This window comes from Tachysurus fulvidraco, chromosome 20 (assembly GCF_022655615.1).
Source record: "Tachysurus fulvidraco isolate hzauxx_2018 chromosome 20, HZAU_PFXX_2.0, whole genome shotgun sequence".
NCBI lineage: Eukaryota > Metazoa > Chordata > Actinopteri > Siluriformes > Bagridae > Tachysurus > Tachysurus fulvidraco.
Window position 1 is genome coordinate 6,885,030 of NC_062537.1, and position 22,956 is coordinate 6,907,985.

General features: G+C 38.7%; 2 protein-coding genes across 5 annotated transcripts; one reads left to right on the top strand and one right to left on the bottom strand.

Moving 5' to 3' along the window:
- The first annotated feature begins 7,394 nt into the window (after positions 1-7,394).
- On the top strand, positions 7,395-10,882 carry LOC113638380 (EKC/KEOPS complex subunit LAGE3). 3 transcript variants are annotated; one of them, XM_027139515.2, is made up of 4 exons: positions 7,395-7,535; positions 7,976-8,087; positions 8,177-8,313; positions 10,657-10,882. In XM_027139515.2, the coding sequence occupies exons 1-4, from the start codon at positions 7,525-7,527 to the stop codon at positions 10,769-10,771; spliced, it is 375 nt and encodes a 124-aa protein (XP_026995316.1). In that variant the 5' UTR covers positions 7,395-7,524; the 3' UTR covers positions 10,772-10,882. The 3 variants fall into 3 exon arrangements, 2 of the variants coding, with proteins under 2 accessions (XP_026995316.1, XP_026995315.1); XM_027139514.2 differs by having other exon boundaries at positions 7,414-7,535; positions 7,967-8,087; XR_003439575.2 differs by having other exon boundaries at positions 7,494-7,650.
- Positions 10,883-13,667: 2,785 nt separating this feature from the next.
- Positions 13,668-22,611, bottom strand: wdr45 (WD repeat domain 45). 2 transcript variants are annotated; one of them, XM_027139509.2, is made up of 10 exons: positions 22,399-22,611; positions 19,968-20,042; positions 19,761-19,865; positions 19,534-19,639; positions 19,337-19,431; positions 19,171-19,250; positions 18,030-18,238; positions 14,423-14,524; positions 14,161-14,306; positions 13,668-14,064 (listed from the first exon to the last, which is right to left on the bottom strand). In XM_027139509.2, exons 1-10 carry the CDS (start codon positions 22,445-22,447, stop codon positions 13,955-13,957), a joined length of 1,077 nt encoding a protein of 358 aa, XP_026995310.1. In that variant the 5' UTR covers positions 22,448-22,611; the 3' UTR covers positions 13,668-13,954. The 2 variants fall into 2 exon arrangements, with proteins under 2 accessions (XP_026995310.1, XP_026995311.1); XM_027139510.2 differs by having other exon boundaries at positions 19,968-20,945; positions 22,399-22,605.
- Positions 22,612-22,956: the final 345 nt, after the last annotated feature.

Sequence of the window (22,956 nt, forward strand, 5' to 3'; positions counted from 1 at the left end):
TTGCACAATGAAAAATATTGTATAAAAACATACAGTAATAAAAGATAATGTTGAAAAAATAAACTGGTTTTACTATAAAGTGTATTATTTACCTTGGAGACTTGAGCTATCAGAAGACGCGCATGGAGGTTGAGGGAGGAGTAAACAGGCGAAGGAGTTAGGAGGAATTTTGTCTCGTACCTACACTTTCACTTTCGTTCACTTACCCTCTACTGTACACTCTTAAGGCTACTTTATACTTAAATGGAACTTAACTAAACTTCCCTAAAATTAATGAACTTAACTGAAATTCTCTCAACTTAACTGAACTTAATTGCTACAATTTCTGTTTTCTTTACATTAATTTTGCTTCATTTTCTTCATCGCTTTTCTCTTCACTAGTTTTTGCCTTTTTTGTCACTCTTTCCTCACTAACATCTGCCGGTCATTTTAATAAAAACCTGTCCAAGGAGGTTTGTGTCTTCCTCCCTTTTATTTACTCCCGGATATTCGTATCTCTTATGTGGTTGTTGGGGATCTTTGTTTCGGCGGCGGCGGCTCGGAGGCTTATATCTCAAAAATTTGTTCGTATCTCGAGGTATCACTGTATTATCTGTTATTGTAATATTATCTAGGGTCTTTAGTTCCATTCCACCTGTCCTTCCCAGATCTGTGCAAAGACTGCATACATTTTTGCGTATCATCCCTGATGGTGCAGTGCAATGGCATGTCTCTGTCATTGAAATTGGGACGCATGTACTTTAGCCACAAATTCCATTCCTCATATTTTTCCCATAAATTAGATTTTTGTTCCCAGAGTATGCAAATTCCAACCAGTACTTCTTATATGGTGTCATGTGTTGTAACAGGAACTGGTTGGCTATGTCTCAGAAAATGCTACCCACAACCCTGTGGCTTCACAATTGATTTTTTTCCCACATTACACAATGTACCTATTCCTAGTAAGCTCAGTGGAGCTCATGGAGAATAAAACATTGGCATCTGTCAGTCCATTAGTGTGTTACTTCTTGAGGTTCTGTAAAGCATAAGGTTTGTACATTATAAAGTCCATTGTTTGTATTGCTTTGGGTGAGGGGAAGCAGGGTGTCACGATGTGACACGGTGAGACAAAGGCGAGTGAGGATCCAAATGCAGTTTAAAGTTTTTACTAAACAAAACACGAACAAACAGGCAGGCAACGCGGAACAAACAGGAAACGGGAACATGGACATGCACACACCAACACCAAAAACGACCAACAACATTGAAGTGAACAGACAGAGTATATATGGTGAACGAGAACCAATCCCAAAACAGAGACAGACAAGGACTAAGACAAAACACCTGGGGAAGAGAATGAATGTAATTAGTGTCCATGGTAACAGATAGGTGGGCGGGGTCAACAATTAACATCAGGGAGAGACGGCAGACAGAAACAAGGGGAAAACACAGACAGACACATTACAGAGCCCCCCCCCTACGAGCGCAACCAGGGTGGGAGGGCGGGTCGGGTTCGTGTAGTGGTGGCGCCCGCCGAGCGGGAGGCCGGGGTGGCGCCAGCCAAGCCGGAGGCCGGGGCGGCGCCGGCAGAGCCGGAGGCCAGGGCGGCGCCGGCAGAGCAGGAGGCCAGGGCGGCGCCGGCAGAGCAGGAGGCCAGGGCGGCGCCGAGAGAACAGGAGGCCAGGGCGGCGCCGAGAGAACAGGAGGCCAGGGTGGTGCCGGAGGCAGAGCCAGAGACCAGAGCAGGACCGGAGACCAGGGTGGTGCTGGAGGCGGAGCCAGAGACCAGAGCAGGACCGGAGACCAGGGTGGTGCTGGAGGCGGAGCCAGAGACCAGAGCAGGACCGGAGACCAGGGTGGTGCTGGAGGCGGAGCCGGAGGCCAGAGCAGGACCAGAGACCAGGGTGGTGCTGGAGGCGGGGCCAGAGACCAGAGCAGGACCGGAGACCAGGGTGGTGCTGGAGGTGGAGCCAGAGACCAGAGCAGGACCGGGGACCAGGGTGGTGCTGGAGGCGGAGCCAGAGACCGGAACGGAGTTGGCAGCCAGGGTGGTGCTTTGGGCCTATGAACAGGGACAGGAGGTAGAAGGGCTGGCAAGTCCAGCGAAGCGAAACACAGGAAAACAGAAACATGCATAGGTTCAGGCCAGGCAGAGAGTTCAGGTAGTTTGGGTGTCATGATGTCGACCGCGTTCTCTGACTCAGTCATTTCGGTCGACCCGGCCGATTCGGCTGGTTCCGTCAGCTCGGCCGGTTCCGCCGACCCGGTCGGTTCGGCAGGTTCCGCCGACCCGGTCGGTTCGGCAGGTTCCGCCGACCCGGTCGGTTCCGTCGACCCGGACGGTTCGGCAGGTTCCTTCGGCCCGGTCGATTCCGTCGACCCGGACGGTTCGGCAGGTTCCTTCGGCCCGGTCGGTTCCGTCGACCCGGTCGGTTCGGCAGGTTCCATCGACCCGGTCAGTTCCGTCGACCCGGTCGGTTCGGCAGGTTCCATCGACCCGGTCGGTTCCGTCGACCCGGTCGGTTCGGCAGGTTCCATCGACCCGGTCGGTTCCGGCGACCCGGCTGGTTCCGTCGACCCGGTCGGTTCGGCAGGTTCCATCGACCCGGTCGGTTCCGGCGACCCGGTCGGTTCCGGCGACCCGGTCGGTTCGGCAGGTTCCATCGACCCGGCAGGTTCCGTCGACCCGGTCAGTTCCGTCGACCCGGTCGGTTCGGCAGGTTCCGTCGACCCGGTCGGATCCGTCGACCCGGTCGGTTCGGCAGGTTCCATCGACCCGGTCGGTTCCGTCGACCCGGTCGGTTCGGCAGGTTCCATCGACCCGGTCGGTTCCGTCGACCCAGTCGGTTCGGCAGGTTCCATCGACCCGGTCGGTTCCGGCGACCCGGCTGGTCCAGCTGGCGGCTTAGGGATGCCGGCCGCCCGAGCCGACCTCATCGGGGTATCCGCCAGTTTGGAGACCAGCCGGTTAGCACGGACCTCAGCCGAGCTCGCCGGTACGGTAGCCATGGGAACTGGCTCAATCACGGATGTGCACGGGACTGGTCTGGGCGGAGGCACTGTGGAGCATTCGGGCGTCCGTGGCTGATTCCACTCTGTGGCCCACGGATCCCGATGCTTGCTGCCCCCCCCCCAAAAAATACTTACGGCCGGCTTCTGTCTCTACAGTGCTCACGCTCAGCGTGGACCCGTCCAGGAGCAACGCCAAGTTGACGAACTCCGAGAATGTCTTTATTTCTCTGGTAGACGGCATCAAATACCGCAGGATCTCCCTTAGTCCGTGCTTAAAAATGTCTTTGAGCGCCTTCTCATCGAAGTTGACCTCGCTGCACAGGTCCAAGAATACCTCCGTGTACTCCTCAACTGGGGCGTCCTCCTGACGTAGGCAAAACAGGAGTTCTGCTGGATCCATTGGTGGTTGGTCGTTCTGTCACGATGTGACACGGTGAGACAAAGGCGAGTGAGGATCCAAATGCAGTTTAAAGTTTTTAACTAAACAAAACACGAACAAACAGGCAGGCAACGCGGAACAAACAGGAAACGGGAACATGGACATGCACACACCAACACCAAAAATGACCAACAACATTGAAGTGAACAGACAGAGTATATATGGTGAACGAGAACCAATCCCAAAACAGAGACAGACAAGGACTAAGACAAAACACCTGGGGAAGAGAATGAATGTAATTAGTGTCCATGGTAACAGATAGGTGGGCGGGGTCAACAATTAACATCAGGGAGAGACGGCAGACAGAAACAAGGGGAAAACACAGACAGACACATTACACAGGGAGTCTTCTGTCCCAATGCTCGAATATGTAGCCCCATTGTCAATCATGAAGGGATCCTTTAGCTCCCTCCTGACCGACACCATGACGGTTAATTCCTGTTCTGGGTGCGGTGTGGTGATGTACTGCATCAGCTATGCATCTTTTTCCTTTCAGTACTTGAGTAATTGTCCATTCTCAGATCCCCATAAGTACTACTCTTTCTCCATGAGCCTTCATCCATGTGTTCCATCAATTGCTCCCTTCTAGTATGCCATGCACCTTTACTCAGCTAGTATCCATTCATCCCCTTTCATTGCCACATTTTTATACATTCCACATAGAGATTCACTGCATGGTCTCTTTTCTTTCCTCTTTCCCCCACTTCTCATCTGACTTTATTTCAAATCAAATCAAATCAAATCAAATTTTGTGCAAGATTCAAAAAATGTGAGTAACACCAAATATGAACCTGACTTGGGTTCCCCTAAACTGTCACTGATGATTTGGGGTTTGTTGAGGATGATAAGAAAAAAAATTGTATATCCTGTGACTGAGGTCAAGCAAAGTAATCAAAACTATCAACAAAACTATCTTTATCTACCTTGTTCCTAGCTAGTGGTTCTGGGTTCTGCATTCACACGTCCTTTTGTATCCTTAGACTTACGTGCACCTGTATTTAAACACAATAAAAAGCATTATGTAAGCTTTAACATATTTGACATGGAAAGAATGTTCAAATAAAATTAAATCAAAGAACATTTAAATTTTTAAATCAAAAAATATGGAGGCGTATTTCATATGACTTTTGTCCTATTCCCTTTCAGTCGTGGTCTTTGTATATTAACTATCTTTTGATTAAAATCATAATGGGTCACTAGTAACACTTGGGCATAGAAAGTTATTATACTGTAACTAATGTGATCATGATTGCTTATTCACACACTGTGGTACAACAGCATACCAGTGTCTTCTACAGTGGGAGCTAGAGGTTTTCACAGGTCCACTTACCGTAGATCCGAAAACACGAGGTCCGACCCGAGACCCGGGTTTGGGTCTAAAAGTTTCACATGTGACTCGGACACGGGTCGGGTATAATAATAGCGGCATCGGGTCTCGGGTAATTTAAAATGAATGTGTTTTTACCAAACGGGCCTGAGAAGACCCGAACTACTGTATCTCGCGTGTGTGCATCGACTCAAGTCCTTTTCCAACCTCTCCTCTGTTTGCCAAGACCGCTTGCAACATCGCGCTGCTGACGGTAAGTTAATTTTCATTGAAACAGATCTGTCAATCAATTTTGAATCAACGCTGTAGCGATTACTTTTCTGTCTGACTGGTGCGTGCAGGGCTGCATCAGTGTGTGCAACAATCGGGTCCAGTCGGGTTAAAATAAATTGCCAACTGGTCGGGTTGGACTCAGGTCTAAATTTTTTGGGTTTGTCTTGGGTCGGGCCTTTCTTAAAAACAAAAATTATGCACATCGAGTTCGGGTAAAAAGTGATTCGGGTCACTTCAGGACGGGTACATATCTTTAGACCTGGGAAGACCTCTAGTGGGACCTCTAGTTCTACCTGCCCTTTCTGGTGTGTTGGGCTCATGACTGGTGCTTGGTAAAGTTACTGAACTTGGCTCTTCACTGTTAGCAGCAAACTGCACTAGAGGCTGCTGCTGCTGCTGAAGAGCTACAAGAAAAAAGTTTGATACATAAACATAAAAGGTGGTTTGCAGCCAACGTTGTTTTGCACTAGCTTAAAGTCAGCTTACCGTCCGACTCATCATCTTCATTTGTTCGCTCAATGGTTTTAAGGTTTTAAATATGTATTCAGCTTAGTACATTTGGCCACATCAGTTTTGAGAGCTTCTTTTTTTCAATTCTAGCCTTTTCAGCAAAACATTTGAACTTTTTACTAACTACAAGCCAGCTTCAAAGGCCTGTGATAATGATGCCTTAATCCCAGATGAGCTGAACGACTTCTATGCTCAGTTTCAGGTGCAGAACAATATAGTAGCAACGAAGACCATCCCTCCTCCCAACAATCGGGTACTCTGTCAATCCACGGCTGAGGTGAGGAGAACTCTATGCAGAGTTAACCCACGGAAGTCTGCTGGACCAGAAAACATTCCTGGGAGGGTTTTCAAGAAATGTGCAGAACAGCTAGCAGATGTTTTCACTGACATCAGCATTTCCCTGAGCAGTGTTGTTCCACCATGCCTCAAGACAACCACCATCATCCCCGTGCCAAACTTTACAGTGTACAGATGGTGATTTTTTTTTTCTTTTTCACGTTTGTTACACTGTGGTTTATCACACCTGAGTTCAATTTCTCTATCCACACCCAGGCCTGATTACTGCAACACCTGTTTGCAATCAAGAAATCACTTAAATAAGACCTGACTGACAAAGTGAAGTAGATCAAAAGATTCAGGAACAAATGAGAAAGTAAGTAAGTGAAATCTATCAGTCTGTAAAAGGTTATCAAGCCATTTCTAAAGCTTTGGGACTCCAGCGAACCACAGGGAGAGACATTATCCACAAATGGCGAAAACATGGAACAGTGGTGAACCTTCTCAGGAGTGGCCGGCCAACCAAAATTACCCCAAGAGCGCAGTGACCACTCATACAAGATGTCACAAAAGACCCCACAACAACATCCAAAGAACTGCAGGCCTCACTTGCCTCAGTTAAGGTCAGTGTTCATGACTCCATCATAAGAAAGAGACTGGGCAAAAATGGCCTGCATGTTCTAAGACAAAAACCGCTGCTGAGCAAAAAGAACATAAAGGCTGTCTCAGATTTGCCAGAAAACATACTGTTAATCCCCAAGACTTTGGGGGAAATACTCTGTGGTGTGACGAGACAAAAGTTAAACTTTTTCGAAGGTGTGTGTCCCATTACATCTGGCGTAAATGTAACACTGCATTTCAGAAAAAGAACATCATACCAACAGCAAAATATGGTGCTGGTAGTGTGATGGTCTGGGGCTGTTGCTGTGATAAATAGAACCATGAAATCTTTTAAAAATTCTGAAGTACAGTGTGCAGCCATCTTTTTGTGATCTCAAGCTGAAGATAACTTGGGTTCTGAAGCAGGACAATGATCCAAAACACACCATCAAGTCTGCCTCTGAATGGCTGAAAAAAAAAAAAAAGAAGACTTTGGAGTGGCCTAGACAAAGTCCTGACCTGAATCCTATTGAGATTTATATAATTGTCTGAAAGCAGCTTTACATATGTAAAAAAAATTAAAGTTTAAAATAAACTATACATTACATTTACATAACTATATATTTCTAACATCTTTCCCTAATGAGCAAGACGGAGGCAATGGTGGCAAGGAAAAACTCCTTGAGATTATATGAGGAAAAAACCGTCAGCGGAACGACGCTTAGAAGGGAACCCATCTTCATTTGGGAAATAATGGACACTAAATAATGTCAATGTAAATAATATCCTTTCTACAACAGTTTCTAGTTTAGTGGAATTAAGCAACCAAGAGCTCCCGAGGAACTAATATATGAAAATAAAAGATCTGAACTTAAAGAAAAGTTACCCACTATGCAAAGTCTTCTAAAAAAAAAAAAGAGTGAGTATAACAGAATTTAAGTTTTACATATACTTTTTTTTTAACTTTCTTTTGGCGCTATTCCCTTCTATCCTGTTGGTGGCGGTAATGCAAGAAAGCTGCTAATAAACCTAAAAGGAAGAAGAAGAACAACAAGTAAAAGCAGTGCCTGAAACCCAACCAGGAATACGACTATACGCGAACAATAACATGCTCGAATTGTATCCTTTCAGAATAATTATGGTTTGTAGTTTAGTATGTTACTTCAGATTTGTATACGGGTTGCTAAACCCTGCGAGCAAATTGAATCAGTGCGTTGAAGTACATAAATGAAAGGTATAAGGGTTTAATGCCCTCTTCAGTGTACAATATATATTTTATGTTATTATATTTACTGTTTTACATTTTTGTCTCAGTATTTGGGGATGATTTTGAGATTTGGGAACCGATTTTAAAAGCACATTTAAAACAGAAAAAAATATAATGTAATGTAATGTAAAAGATAAAATGAAAATATATTTTACCTCATTGAAGTGATATACAAAAATAGATCTATTGTTGTATTTGTAAGCATGATGTGTATTTCACCTGCTGCATTAAGTTTTATGATGATACACATAATTATAATTCACCATGACATCTCCATTTATGGAATTGGCAGATGCTCTTATCCAGAGCAGCTTGCTGTGTGCTATAGCTGCGTCGCCATCTTGGATCATTTTAGTTGCCAGGTGAATTATAACCACCAGGATACAGACACAGATCAGGACTGGGTCAGTAATCTTGTATTATCGTCTGCCACCCTGTATACAACATAGCCTTGATGTCTATAATTATTTTGAGGATTATTTTTCCTTTACAGTATGTCAGAACTTTAGAAGTTCCTTTACCTTCACAAAAGGAGGTGTCCATTGCACTCCGGTCCTTGTCCCCTGATCATGAGCCACGGACAGGAGCAACCATAAAAAGTCTGAGTGCTTCAGCCAATGCCCTCTCTGTGTAAGTTTTAATACAAAATCAACATTTCAGATAGATGTAACTTGTATCTTAGGTTTTATTTTTAATTATTTTGCAAAGAAACAGAGACCTTAAACCTATAGATTTTAGACAATATGAACGTTACAAATTTATTACATTGATTGTTGCTAAATTGCAATGAAAATTGCAGAACGCTGTGCCCAAGGGCATTGGCACTCTCAGTAAACCTGACCTCTCAGTAAACCTGACATTATTTAACTGCAAATGCAACTGCTAAAATAATAGCAGTAATAATTAGAATAAACAAATAAATCAAATTAAGTTGAGTAGTTTGAGTTTGTATTTATTATTTTTAATTTATTAAGGCACATTGTACTTTAATGGTTAAACCATGCTGTTCTGCAATCTATGTTAAATATTTCACTGTCATTTGGGTGTAATATCTTATTTCACATTTATTCTACTTAAAAACTATGAAATACAAAATATTAAACATTTTACAATTATTGCCACCCTTCATGAAAATAAGCAACAAAAAAAATAATAATGTGTGTATAAAGATGTCATTTCATAGTCAAGCTCAGGCATACAAGACTATTATAGCTTTATTCACAAACTTCAATTGATTTATTCATATAATACATCAGGAAATTAAAAAACATCAAAGACAGAAACACACAAATGAAAAACTATTTAGTCAGTTATTTATGTAACCTAGAGAAATTAGAGTCCTAAGAGGCCATGCATTATTATATACATTTTCCTTTCTTGTTTTATCATGATCTCAACTTAAGCTGTTTTTTGTAATCTCAACATTTTTTTACTACATATTTTTTCTGTGTATTTGGCATAAGAACATGTGTAACACATCATCATGGGTAATCGCATTTGCTTTTACTTTGACACACTCAAACTGAAATTGTTCTATGTCTGTCAGTGATTGACAATGTCCACATAAGTTTTTGACACATGAGAATGAAAAAAAAATTTCAAGCTTGGCCAGTACCTCCAGGATTTTGCAGACATTTATCATATGACTAGCAGTGCTTCTTGTGCAGAAAATATTTGAATTAGCTATATTTCAAGCACCAGATTTTTCTTGTAAATGAAGATGCATGTATTTCTGTGACAGCTGTACTCCATATTTGACATGTGAATAGAAGAGGGCTTTGCCTGAATGTATATTATGGTGAGCTCATGAATTTTTTCATCAGAAAGTACAGAAAATCTGTGGTAATTTTAAAAATTTCAAGCTCCTCTGAATATCATTGGGTTAAAGTTTGTGTTCATTACTGTGATTGCAAAATCCTGGAAAGACTGCTTTGTCTAAAGTGATAAAGGCAGGAAGGGTCAAGGAAAACGGTTTTTCAACATTAATTACAATGTACATCTTATTTCTAAAATATCATCATATGAAGGCCCTTAATAAATAAAAAATAGTTGCATTCTAAGCATCAATAGACACATTCATGCACTGTTTTCTAAATTATGGAGCTTGACCTCTCTCCCAAATGTAAGATATATGAAATCTGTAAGAATACTTACAAAACCCCTTCTTGCAAGCTGAAAGGGTTAAAATTTTGTGCTATTTCATACATACAGAATTACTAGGTAAGATTTTTTATTTTATATATGTGGCCCTGCCAAAGCATTGGAACAGCAAGGCCAACCATATTGTTTTCCCTATAACCTGAAGACATTAGTATTTAAGACAAAAAAAAAAATTAATCAGAGATGATGGATATGAATTTGAGGTTTCATTTTCTTATATTTACATGAATATATTAAACATGGCAACTTAGGTGGCAAACCACCCAGATTTTATGTGGGCAAAAGTATTAGAACAGATCATCAATTTATAAATTTAAGAATCATACCTGAAGTACAAATAAACAAGCATTTTGTAAAACCTAGTAACACATCGTCTCCCCACTTCCATAAGCCAAGGGTCTCTCAGACTGATGTGCGCTATAGCATTCAGCGAAGCTCATGTGACATTCAATAAGGACCTCTATTAAATTTTACCTATCCTAACCATCGGGGCAATAGATTAATATCCACATAACTTCTTGTGTGTTCATACATATGCCAAGACTTTACTACAGTCACATAGCAACAATATGATATAGTATTATGTTATTAAATAACTTGATGCTGGCTTTCATTCCAATTATTACAGTAGTTTGAGTTGATAAAGATATACAGTTTGTTCTGTGTTCTGAGCAGATATCTTTTTATGATGGGTGCTGATAGAATACTGCAAATATGTATGTGTAAATGCAGTCAAGCTAACTCATTCATTTTATAACAATATCTTCTGTATCTATTTTGCATGTTAACTGAAGCTTCATAATGTATTTTCAGAAAATGGAATGCTGTTGAGGCTCGCAGTCTTCGTGTATCAGTAGGCTCATTTTTAGATCACTTGGCACTTATAATGGAAACTATGGATTCATTTGGACAACCAGATCTACAGTGAAACTAATACATCATGCTGATGGAAAATGTGACCAGATTATATTCAGGGAGATTAATTCTGTACTATTTAAAAATAGTGTATTTTGTCTGTTTAATAAACATTTAAAAACTACTTGGACCAGTTAATTACTTTGAGAAAAAAAATGACATCCTTAAAAAAAGAAAAATCTGTGGATGTACTCTACAAACCAGCACTGTTATAGCATTAATCCGTGATGCAGATGTGTGACCTTGTTCCGCCATCGGTTTTCTGTTTTAAGAAACTATTTAATTATACTAATTTGTCAGATTTAATAAACTAATGCTAGCCTACAAAGCTAAAAACAGACCAGCTGTAACCCAACACCCACTTACCTCAGATCACTTAACACACCCTGCATTGCACCATGCTCCCTCCAATCCTCCGACAATGCTCAATTGGTCCTATCATTTTAGAGATTGAAAACTATCCAGTCTATGGTATGAAAGAATGATCCAACCTTTGGTGATATTGGGAATTTTCTTTTAAAGCTCTAGTGTTAAATAATATATTTTTAAAAAAATTCAAAACATAGTTGCTTTTACCTTAATCTGCCATACAAACCCCTATTACATGTGCATAGAAAAATTATGAATAAAGATAAACCATGGAAGAAAGCAGAGATCATTGGTGTTTCTGGTTGTAGCTAGTAAATTAAGTTTTTTGCTGCTAATCTGCTAATACAAAGCCTGGCATATGACACATCAAACAACTGGTTTTCACATTTGTTCACTTTGTGAATCATACACAAAATCGTGCTTTAAGTCATACATCATGGCTATTATCCTTTCTCAACACAACAACAGTAGCAGTCACTTCATGCCCACAGCCTCTGTGTTCAAACACCTTCAATGTCTCCAGCTGCTTGGCCACAAGAAGCTCATATTTTGGTCTTTATTTTTTTATTTTTTACAGAAATAAAGATTGCAATATTCTTTAAATATTGGAAAGACATTAAACAATCTACTTTCTGCATACCTCCCTACAAATTATCAAGCACAAAGCTTAAAGCTCTCCCTCATTCCCCATCACACAACAGAAACTCAAAAAATTGGCCACATTTTAAATATAGCATCATCAATCTTGATTACTAAAGACTGTTTAATCTGGTGTCTGCACTCCATTGTCCGTAGTGTGTGATTGCATGAGTGAATTAGTGTGTGTCCCCTGTGATGGGTTGGCACTCCATGCACGGTATATCCTGCCTTGATGCCCGATGACGCCTGAGATAGGCACAGGCTCCCCGTGACCCGAGAAGTTTGGATAAGCGGTAGAAAATGAATGAATGAATGAACTTTCATACCCACAGTTGCCTCACTTTTGCACCAACCAGTAGTTTGTACCTACCACTGCTATATATAGCATTCTCTTGTCATTCTGCTCTCCATGACCATATCCATTGTCTCTCTTTGAAACCGTCCCTTAATTGGCCAACATTTCCATTTAGGTCATTGTGCTTCACTGTGCTCATGTGGATTTGGAGCATCTATATTTTCTCAGAAATCAGTTTGCAAGCCAAATCCTGTTCCTGTTTCCAGCTGGCAAAATGTGAGAGTGGTGATGGGGCATTTGCCAGCCAGCCAGCCAGCTAAGCCTATTGATGTAACAAAATAGTGTCAACATACTAGACCTTTATTTTAGAGTTTAAGAGTTTAATATTACATTTTACAGCAGCTGTGTTTACAGGTATATATTATCTCAGTTGTTCAATCTGGTTTTGCTTAATTGTGTTAGCCCTTGGGTTTTTCCTTTGCTTATCTCAATATACACACATGGAAAGACTTGTTGGTATCCTTCCATTAAAGAAAGAAAATCCCACAATGGTCCCTGAAATAAAATTGACAAAATTATGCTAATGCTAGTTGTCTCAGGAGATTAGAAGGAAATTTATAGACAAGCATATTTAAGGTAAAGTCTATAAGACCATCCCCAAACAGCTTGAAGTTCCTGTGACTATGGATTAAGAATTATTATTAAGAAGTTCCACATGACTGTAGAAAACCTCATGTAACTTCCAAAGAGATTAGAGGTGAACTCCAAGGTCAAGGTACATCAGTGTCAGATTGCACCATCCATCACTGTTTGAGCCAACGTGGACTTAATGGAAGACAACTAAGGAGGACTCTACTGTTGAAAGCAATAAATAATAATATTAAAGCAAGAATAATAAAGCAAGAAATAAAACAGCGAGACTTGACGTTCAGCAAGCTCTGGGTTCACAAAATGAAGCATACAAAGAAAAGAACACTACTGTGTACCTGCTGTGAAACATGGAGGCTATGTTCTGGGGCTGCATTCGGATAATGACCCAAAACACGCTGGAGCAGTTTACTGGGCCACATACCTGTCAAAATGTGCAGAAGTCTCATTAAGAGTTGCAGAAATTGCTTGAGTGCAGTGAATGACTCAAAAGGTTGTGCAAAAAAATATTAATTTAATTTTTGTCCCGGCCAGTTTCATTAGTTTTTTTTAATGCTTCTGTTGAACCACAATTCATAAGCAATGTCTGATTTTCATTAGTCACTTTTCATTATATTTTTATTAATTACTACTTTAGTCAGTTTTTTAGGTTAATTTCAGTGACTATTGTTTTTCTTTCTTAAATGGAAGTATACACACAATTGTGTCCACATGTGTATCTGCACTCCCATACACCATTTTGTCTCCTCTGTAACACTCAGACATAACATTTTCTCCACTTGTTGATATTGTTGTTTCAAACTACATTTATTGTTTTGGAAAATTATTTTGTACCTCTCTCCAGATTAATACCTTTCAACAATTAGATCCCTCATTGTGTTCTTTGTTAGCTCTTCATGGACCATGGCTTCAGCAGCAGTATGAAACCAAGAAGTAAAAAAATAAAGTCTACAGAAACTTGATTTTCACGGTTTAATCAGAATAACTTTTTTGATGACAGGTGTATGATATTTACTTTTGAACACAATTTCGACGGTTAATTCTGAACACTGCCCTAGTATAAAATAATGTGCACACTTATGCAGCCAGGTTGCAATATTTCATTTTCCGCTTGAATTGTATTCCCCTTGAATACTGGCTAGACTAAACAGATGTGAAATTTGAATCCACAAGTGTACTTAAACTTAAAGCCCATTTCCCCCTTTTTCATATAAACTCTTAAAGATTTGAATTGAAACTTCATCCTTAGAAATCATCATCATCACAGATGTCAAGATAGACATCAAAAGCCTCCCGATTACAGTTTCCATCGTAGGTGAAGACATATTTATGGAATGTTCCGTCAACACATATAGCTGAAAGAGATGAGGGGGAAAAACTTTAACAAACAAGGACATTTATTTCTTAGCTTAATCACTAAGAGATAAAATATATTCTCTTAATTGTCTCACCAATGACAGAGTTGACATTTTTGGAAGTGTTCTTCCCAAAGGCACAAATGCAAGCACATTCAGCTGGCACAGTAAAACTGGCCAAAGACCACTGACTGTCTACATATTGTCCAATGACTGGTCCGACTTTTCCCACCCGAGCCAAACTGAAATGGATGACATGATCACAACTTAATGTAATATTTGTTTTTTGTTTTTTTACAATTTAACAGTTAAGTAATTAATTGAATGTATGCTTGTATAAAATCAATGTAGGCTTTACGCAGAGCGTCGATTCAGTCTTGTATCCTTCAGTGCAAAAATGTGAACAGTGCCTTTGTCACTTGAAGCACACAGGAAGGATGAGTCATGGCTGAAGTTGATGCTGTAAAAAGTGTAAAACTGATATGCAACAATCTGACAACAGAGAATCAATCAATTTTACATTACAATTCTGGGTATTTATTACTTTGAAAACTATGCTTTGGACATTTTTATAAATTAAAAAATTTTCAGGAAAAACAAGAACAGCTATGATAATCCAGGAATAACACAGTTTATCCAATGTATTACAGAAAAAAAAATCCTATGCAGGATTTCTCTAACTAGTGTAAATTGAGCAGAACCGAGCAGTGTGCGTGCGCGTGCGTGTGAATCTCTCTTCAGGTGCACTTTCATGGTGGGAATCTCCCATTCTACCACATCTAAAAGATATTCTATTGGATTTAAATCCTTTGACTTGTAATGCTCAATTTGAAATTTTTGCATTGTTGCATGCTGCATTATCATGCGTAAATTAAAGGTAGGGTCTCCGATGTTTGAGAAATGCTTCAGAAAATGAGTCGGGACGACAAACTAAACGAAAATCAAAACAAACGTGTAGCCAATGAGCTGAAAAGGGTATGTCTATGGGTGGACGGAGTGTTGTGTGCATGTGTGACATTAGCAGCAAGCGGTTTTAACGTTGACATGGAGAATAAAAACAAAGAAAGAAAGCGAAGAAAGGCTTACGATAAGGCAAGAAGTAGGACCCATGTTAATATAGGATCAGCTTTCCAGCGCTGGTAGGAACTGAAGGAGCGGGAAGTTGGCCACATATTCACAGATTCGAGTTTCCCGAGTCAATAACTCCTGAGCTAAACGCTGTTACTACACAAATAAAACCTCTTTTCTAATGTAGGGAGGCAGCTACAACTGCGTTTTGCTAGTAACAGTGTTTAGCTCAGGAGTTACTGACTCGGGAAACTCAGATCTGTGAATATGTGGCCAACTTTACTAAGACGCCATGGTTGCTTTTTTACTTTTTGCTAGGTGAGTAATGTTGGATTTGCTTTGTTTTACAGAACTAACATATGATTATGCTTGTGTCATTTTTGCTTGTTTTTTTTTATCTGCAATCGTATTGTTCTTCCCTTCAGCTATGATAAAGACTTTTCTTTCCATTAGTTGCCTGGGTTACATACTGTATGTATGTGTGGGCGGAGCTATCAATACAGGGCTGGGACCCATTTGGGTTAGGGGTGTGTTTGTTTTGGTGATTTCAAATGTCAATGGATTCACATACTTAGCAATAATACTGAAATATGCTGTGGAATTCAGTTGTTTGATTGGTATTAACAGGTTTGTTATGATTAGCATGATTGGTTTTAACAGGCCCAAGAAAAAACACCCCACACCATTGCACCACCTCTACCAGCCTGGATAGTTAACACAAGGCAAGTTGGCTTTGGTCATGTTTCTGCTAACCATAAGTGTTTGTATGCCTGAAAGAATTATTTTTTATAATTTCAAATTCACTGGAACACAGTCTTTTTGGGTAAGAGCCTATCAGCATTACACATCTTGGCAATGTTTTCCACACTCTTTCTTAAAAAACAATTGTAAAAATCTTTTGGAAGCACATCTGGAGAGTTTTGTTCTTGTCCTTTCATAAATTTTGTTGCAACATCCTGTTCTTGGTGAGATCACTGTGACACTGCAATTTCTCCATAAGTTGATGATGGCTTTTATGGTGCTCAATCGTACATCTAATATTTGGGTTTCTTTTTTTTTTTACCCCTCTCCTGATCTGTCTTTTAACAAGTGACATACCATGCATGCTTTGCAAGCTCTTTTTGGACCCTGACTTCAACAGTTGAATGAAACCAGGAAAATCCTACAGCAACACTTTTTTTTTTATTTTTTTACAATTGCTAACACCTGTAGGATAATTACTTTTGAACATGAGATTGAATGTGGTTGGTTCATACTAAAAACACAGCCACATCCACAATTACATCATCTGCACATTTATGCAGCAGGTCCTACATTTTTTTTTTAATTCCAGATACAGTGTCGCTTGAAAGTTTGTGAATTTCTATATTTCTTCATAAATATGACCTAAAACATCATCTGATTTTCACACAAGTCCTAAAAAGAGACAAAGTGAACCCAATCAAACAAATTAGACAAATATATTATACTTGGTATTTTTTTTATTTAGGTAAATGTTCCAACATTATATCTGTGAGAGACAAAAGTATGTGAACCTCTATGATTAGCATTTAATTTGAATGTCAATTTAGAGTCCATCTGTTTTCAATCAATGGGATGACAATCAGGTGTCTGTGAGTGCCCTGTTTTACTTAAAGAACAGGGACATATCAACTCTGATATACATGACTTCAGGAAAAGAGTTATTGCTGCTCATCAGGCTGAAAAAGGTTAAAAAAAATCATCTGTAAAAAGTTTTGACTCCAGAAGTCTCTGGTCAGACAGATTCTGCACAAATAGAGGGAATTTCAGACCATTGCTACCCTTCCTAGAAGTCATCAACCAACAAAGATCACTCCAAAAGCAATACACAAGTAAAGCAAGTAATAGTCTGTTGGGTCAGAATCGAATACAGGGTAATGTCTAATCAACTAAAGGCCTCTCTTACACTACTCTATTAATCTAATGTTATAATGTTTGTGAGTCTGCCATCAGGTGAACACTGAACAACCTCGGTGTGCATGGCAGCGTGGCAAGAAGAAAGTCATTACTCTCCAAAAGGAACATTGCTGCCCATGAAGTTTGCTGGAGATCATGCGGACAAGCAAGAGAACTACTGGAAACATTATTTGTGGATGAATGAGATCAAAATAAAACATTTTGGTTTAAACAAGAAGAGAAAGAAAAATGCTGCATTCCAGCATAATAACCTTATACCATCTGTGAAATATGGTGGTTATAGTATTGTGCTTTTGGCTTTATTGCTGCCATTTTTGATGGAACAATGAATTCAAAATTACACAAGTGAATTCTAAAGGAAAATGGCAGGACAGCTGTCCATGAACTGAAACTCAAGAAAAAATTAGTCGTACAAAATGACAATGAGGGGAAGCACCGACGTCTTTGAACCAAAGAATGAATAAAGAGGAACAAAGATGTTTTGGAATTCCCAAGTCAAATTCCTGACCTTAATTTTAAAAAAATAAAGTTGTGTATGTACTGAGGAATGGGATACAATTCATTCTACCCATTGTGCAGGACTGATCAACAGTTACAGGAAACTTAATTGCTCCAAATGTGGGTAACAACAGATACAAAAGCAAAGGCTGACATTTTGCAAGTCACGGATTTGTAATGCTGGATCATTTTTATAAATAATTAAATTAATATGTATAATGTTTTTGGGTAATTTGTTTGATTCCATTAAGTTGTTTTTTTTAGGACTTCTGAAAATCTGATGATGTTTTGGATCATATTTCTGCAGAAATATAGACATTTCTAAAGGGTTTACAAACTTTCAAGCAACACTGTATATATAAAAGGGTGGGAAACATTGACATGATTTATCTGTGTGGGTTTTTTTTTTTTTTTCACAAATCACAAAAACAGCTCATTGAAACAGTTAGAAAGTTATTCACCAATATAATGTGGCAGGATCAGTTCCTCTTCGTAGCTCCACTAGTTTATCCCTTGTAGTAGTGTCAAAGAGACGAATCAAAGTACCCTTCTGTGATGCAGAGGCTACCACACTGCCAGGCTGGTTCAAAGCCAAACAAGCTATTTCACTCTGATGAGCATTGATAGTGAATGGTGCAGATGATGTACCAGGTTTTGTGTTAGAAAGTTCCTATGAAGATGAGAAAGTTTTAATCAAGTATATCTTTTTGTAAATCATATTCCATAAACTTTCTTTAGGATTATGATTACAATATAATTTGTTGCCAAAAAAAAAAAGCTGCTACATATGTGTATGCCCTAAAAGGTATACTGATCAGTTGACGTCTGAGAACTGGCTGTTCATACAATAGGTCAAACATGTTTAATTATAAAAAGTACACATTTTTCCCCTCATGATACATATTTTGCACAATATTTAGGCAAACTTGCTTCTATAGGACAATAAAACATATAGCTACAATCCCTTCTGAAAGTTTTAGAACGGTAAGGCCATGTTTTTTATTATACTGAAGACACATGGGTTTAAGATCAAAAGATTAATATTAAACAACAGATCTGAATTTCAACTTTTATTTCTAATATTTATATCTAGGTGTGTGACCACTTAAAAAAAAAAAAAATCACCCAGATTTTTGGGCATTGACAAAGTTATTGTTAAATATAGCATTCTTTATTCGTGTTGCCACTTTTACAAAGGACCAAAAGTAACTAATTAAGAAAATAATACATTAAATTTTAATTTTTAATACTTGGTGGCAAATAAATTAAATGAATTTTTCTTCAGGAATGAATGCTTCAGTCATCAATGGGCACTTTTTTAATGGACATAACTAGCTTAATCTGACTTAATTATGCTTTGAGAGTTGTTCTTTAAATTGGATTCCTCCAAGTGAACATGCAACATGTCACATAATCAGAATTTTAACATATTGCCCAAATTAAGCTATTCAAATCCTAAGCTTATACCCTAAGGTTACCATCATTAATAGAAGCGTTTACCATTCCTACTTCTAACACATAGCAGCTATAAATGTGTGTTAATCTGTAAAATATGGTCCAGAATATAGAGTAATGATAGGCCGAAATGCTTTTGCTACTTACCACCAACTGTAAACTACCACACTTGTGTCCAGGGAAAACCAATAATTGCTTTTCCATACTGGGACACACATTGCATAGTCCTAAAGAAGTAAAACATTGGATTTTTTAGTTATAAAATCTACTAAACACTCAGAGATTGCTTTAAATTCAAACAAATAAAAAATACCTTTTGGATTATCTCGAGTGTCAAATTCAAAGAGTTTCACAGGGTTGACTGGGAAACTATATACATATATCCTGTTCTTCAAGACAATGATGATTCTTAAAAATGAAATAAAGACATTTAGCCATATATCCACAATGTTGTACACTGAAATGCCCCAGTATAAAGACCCAAATAAAACAGACTTGACTTGTTCTTACTTGTCGTGCCTCATGCGCACTGCCAAAACTGGCTTTGTGAATGTGAACTCTAGGACTAATTTATCCTTGGCATCTCTGACCTCTCGAGCATCATCCCAGATTAACACTGCATTAAGAAAATGTTAGATAAGACATATGTCCAATAAATTTCAAAACCTCAAAAAAAAACAAAAACAAAACAGAACTGTATAGAGGTGTAAACACGCGAAAAACGCAGATAAGCATACCAGATATCTCTGAAAACTTGGGGTTAACACCACCACCCACCACAGCCAAGAGGTTTGACCGATGTAGCATTGAACAATGATTAATGCTGCCAACCTGTTCATGGTCTATAACAACAACAACAACAATAATAATAATAAACATTAGTGAAAACAAAAATAAGTAACAAACAAAAAATAAATCACAAGGTGAAAAATAGAGCTCATCACCTAGGTGTCCTTTTTCCATTAGGGGTTCCACATTGTAAATTCGAACTCCAGTCTCCATGGCACAACAGAAACAACCTAACAAGGAATAACATTACAAAAGCACATTTGCACATATTTGGCCTATAAAAAAACTCATTTAACAGTAAGAAAGGAAAAACAATATAATGAGCTTGCAAGCAAAGTACAAGAAATTGCCTAAAGAAATTTTTATATTTTTAGCAGATTTCTCCCACACATCCAAGCTATGCTGTAACAAAACAAATAATACACCCCTGGGAAGTAATGTTAATTTTGCTTGGTGTTTGAACATATCAGATTATTCTTAATGAATTGTCAGAAACTGGATGTGACAGGAAATGAGATGCAACCATCCAAAAGACACAGGCTAGACTAAAAGGTTTCACAGTTTATTTGTACTCCTGTGCAACAGAACAAAACACTACTCATAAAACATGAAAGAGGAAAGGCATCGATCATTCATTACACTGAGTTTTTATTAAAATGATTCAACACCAAATAGAAGAAAGGAACTCGCTGTTCATCTACTGTTCAGGTTAACCTTACCAAGAAGCTTGGTCATGTTGACATCTGGGGAATTTAGAAGACAATACCTTAAACTCTGTCATGTTCCTCAAACCAGTCCTGAAAAATTTCTGCAGTGTGGCAGGAGTCATTATCCTGTTGAATGAAGCCACTGCTTCACTGGGAATACTGTTGCCATGGTCTGCAACAATGTTTAGGTAGGTGATATGTGTCAAAATAAAATGTTTTCACAACAAAAACGCTGCTAAGAGCATCACACCAGCTCTGCTGGTTTGCCTTCTTCCAAAAGTATATCCTGATGCCACAGGTTACAGGTACTCAGCCATCAACATGATGTAAAAGAAAACATGATTCATTACTGATACTTACATTGTAGGTTCTATCAGTGGTGTTCAGGTGTCAGCATGGGTACCCTGATCCAGTTGTGTGTGTGTTCTGACATTTAATATATATATATTATATTATATTATATTATATTATAACAAGTATGAAGTTCACAATATCTACTTTTTTGGAGATGCTTCACTTGTCAGAGGTTTTAATGTTATAGCAGTGTATTTCCAATCATTTAAGCTGTAATTTCTCACATGAGACTCACACATGCGAACATGCACATGCATGCGTGCACGCACACACGCACACACACACACAGTATAAGCAGCTGTATCAGTAAAGTAAATATATGAGAGATCCTTTTTTTTTTTTTTTTACTGTAGCTGAACATGTAACTAAATTATTCAATGAGTGTTAAACATTAATGCGAACAAAATCAAAAACTTGGCAATTATCAGAGCATGAGAAGCAGTATTGTGCATGGTAGAAAATATATGACAGAATTAACACGTAAGTATGTATAATTAAAACACACACACACAAACGATTTCAATGAATTCTACATTTAAAACTAATCATAATAAACGAATAAAACATTGGTGATTATTTAGTTTTTTGTTCATGATTAATCTTAGAAGAAATGGTTTTGGAATTTTAAGCATGTTAATGTGTAGTCAGTTTTACTCAATCTGTTGTGATGAATCTGCTCCTTACAATATTAATATATTGTGATGTATTTGTGTTAGATATATTTTTAACTACCTGATACTAAAATGTGATTTATCAGTACAGTGAATAAATATTATGCATGTTTTAACTCATCACTGACGAGTAAATAAAACACAAGATTCTAGGAAAATGTGTGTTCAAGATTACAAACAAAACAGGTAACGCCATTGCTTTACGGTGTAAACAGAAGCACTTTCCCTTCATATATATGAAATAGAAATATACCGTGCGTTGGGGGTTTTTTATGGCATGAAAGCTTACACAAGATGGACATTTAAATTCATTCAGATATTTAATATATCTAAGTTAATTCAAATCTGGCTTTTAATCCAATTTCTACGATTAAACAATTAAACGGTCACATATAAATGTATTTATACATGAAAACCTTCTCACTTATAAATACTGATTTACACACACATTTTATATTGTCTATGTTTAGTGCACTACGTTGGAACAATTGTCTTTGAGTGTTGTTTCCGCCGACGGAACTAGGAAAACACCAGGCCGTCAGTAATCGTCGGTTCAGAACTTCATATTGAGCAGGTTTGTACAAAAACATATTTTAGCAGAGTAACTCAGCAGGACCTAGGATTAACTGACGGATTAAGCGACGGAAATTAGCAGCGTTTGTTTAAATAAAGCTGCCTTGTCGAGTTCGCTCGCCTTAAACGTAGCGCCAACCAACGCGGAAAAGGAAAAAGAGTCAGGAGCGTAAAGATGAATCACACCAAATAATACATTTTGTCAGATTATCTATTCTGTCAAATAATTTTATAAACTAATACTAAAAAGGCAATAAAAAAGCTTATAGAACTTGACTCACTTTGGTCTTGATTGAACTGCAGACTGTTGACTCCCCGTTGATGCGCCATGCTTTTAAAAGGATTTATGGCGTACGAAAATAAAGTTAAATGTAACTGCTAGTGATTGAACAATAAAGCTTTGGGGTTGTGTTGAACAACTAGAAGCAGTGTTTACTAAAGCAATGTGCTTGATTTGCCTTGGTCACGTGATCGTTGACGTCCAACGCTTCGTTCGAGACACCCACTCACGTGACTGGCTGTTTTTTTTGTCTTGTTTTTTTACATTAACCAACACAGGGAAATGCAGTGTTACATGCAAAGGAGAAAGGATTGTGCCTTTTGAAAATATTTTCTTTTTTTCACAGCTTTCTTTATCAGAATGTATAATAAGAAATTATTCATTAATTTAATTTACCACTACACCAAGGGCGTAAGTTTGATTTTGACATTGGTGGGGAAACAAATAAAATTGGTCTGCAGAGCCGCATTGTCGCAAAAGTATAAAAGCTTATCGCTTTTTACTTGAACAATAATTAAAATAGTGTAAACAGTAGAGTTTCCTCTAACTTTTGCAAAAC

What these genes read in the sequence shown, in the direction of transcription:
- LOC113638380 (XM_027139514.2), top strand. An exon ending in CAGACACAGATCAGGACTGG is followed by an intron (nt 8,088 to 8,176) that starts GTCAGTAATCTT and finishes TTTCCTTTACAG; the next exon opens with TATGTCAGAACTTTAGAAGT. An exon ending in TCAGCCAATGCCCTCTCTGT is followed by an intron (nt 8,314 to 10,656) that starts GTAAGTTTTAAT and finishes ATGTATTTTCAG; the next exon opens with AAAATGGAATGCTGTTGAGG.
- wdr45 (XM_027139509.2), bottom strand. Translation starts at nt 22,447, where the DNA reads ATGGCGCATCAACGGGGAGTCAACAGTCTGCAGTTCAATCAAGACCAA. An exon ending in GCAGTTCAATCAAGACCAAA is followed by an intron (nt 20,043 to 22,398) that starts GTGAGTCAAGTT and finishes ATTCCTTGTTAG; the next exon opens with GTTGTTTCTGTTGTGCCATG. An exon ending in GATCCTGCCACATTATATTG is followed by an intron (nt 14,525 to 18,029) that starts GTGAATAACTTT and finishes CACTTTTTACAG; the next exon opens with CATCAACTTCAGCCATGACT.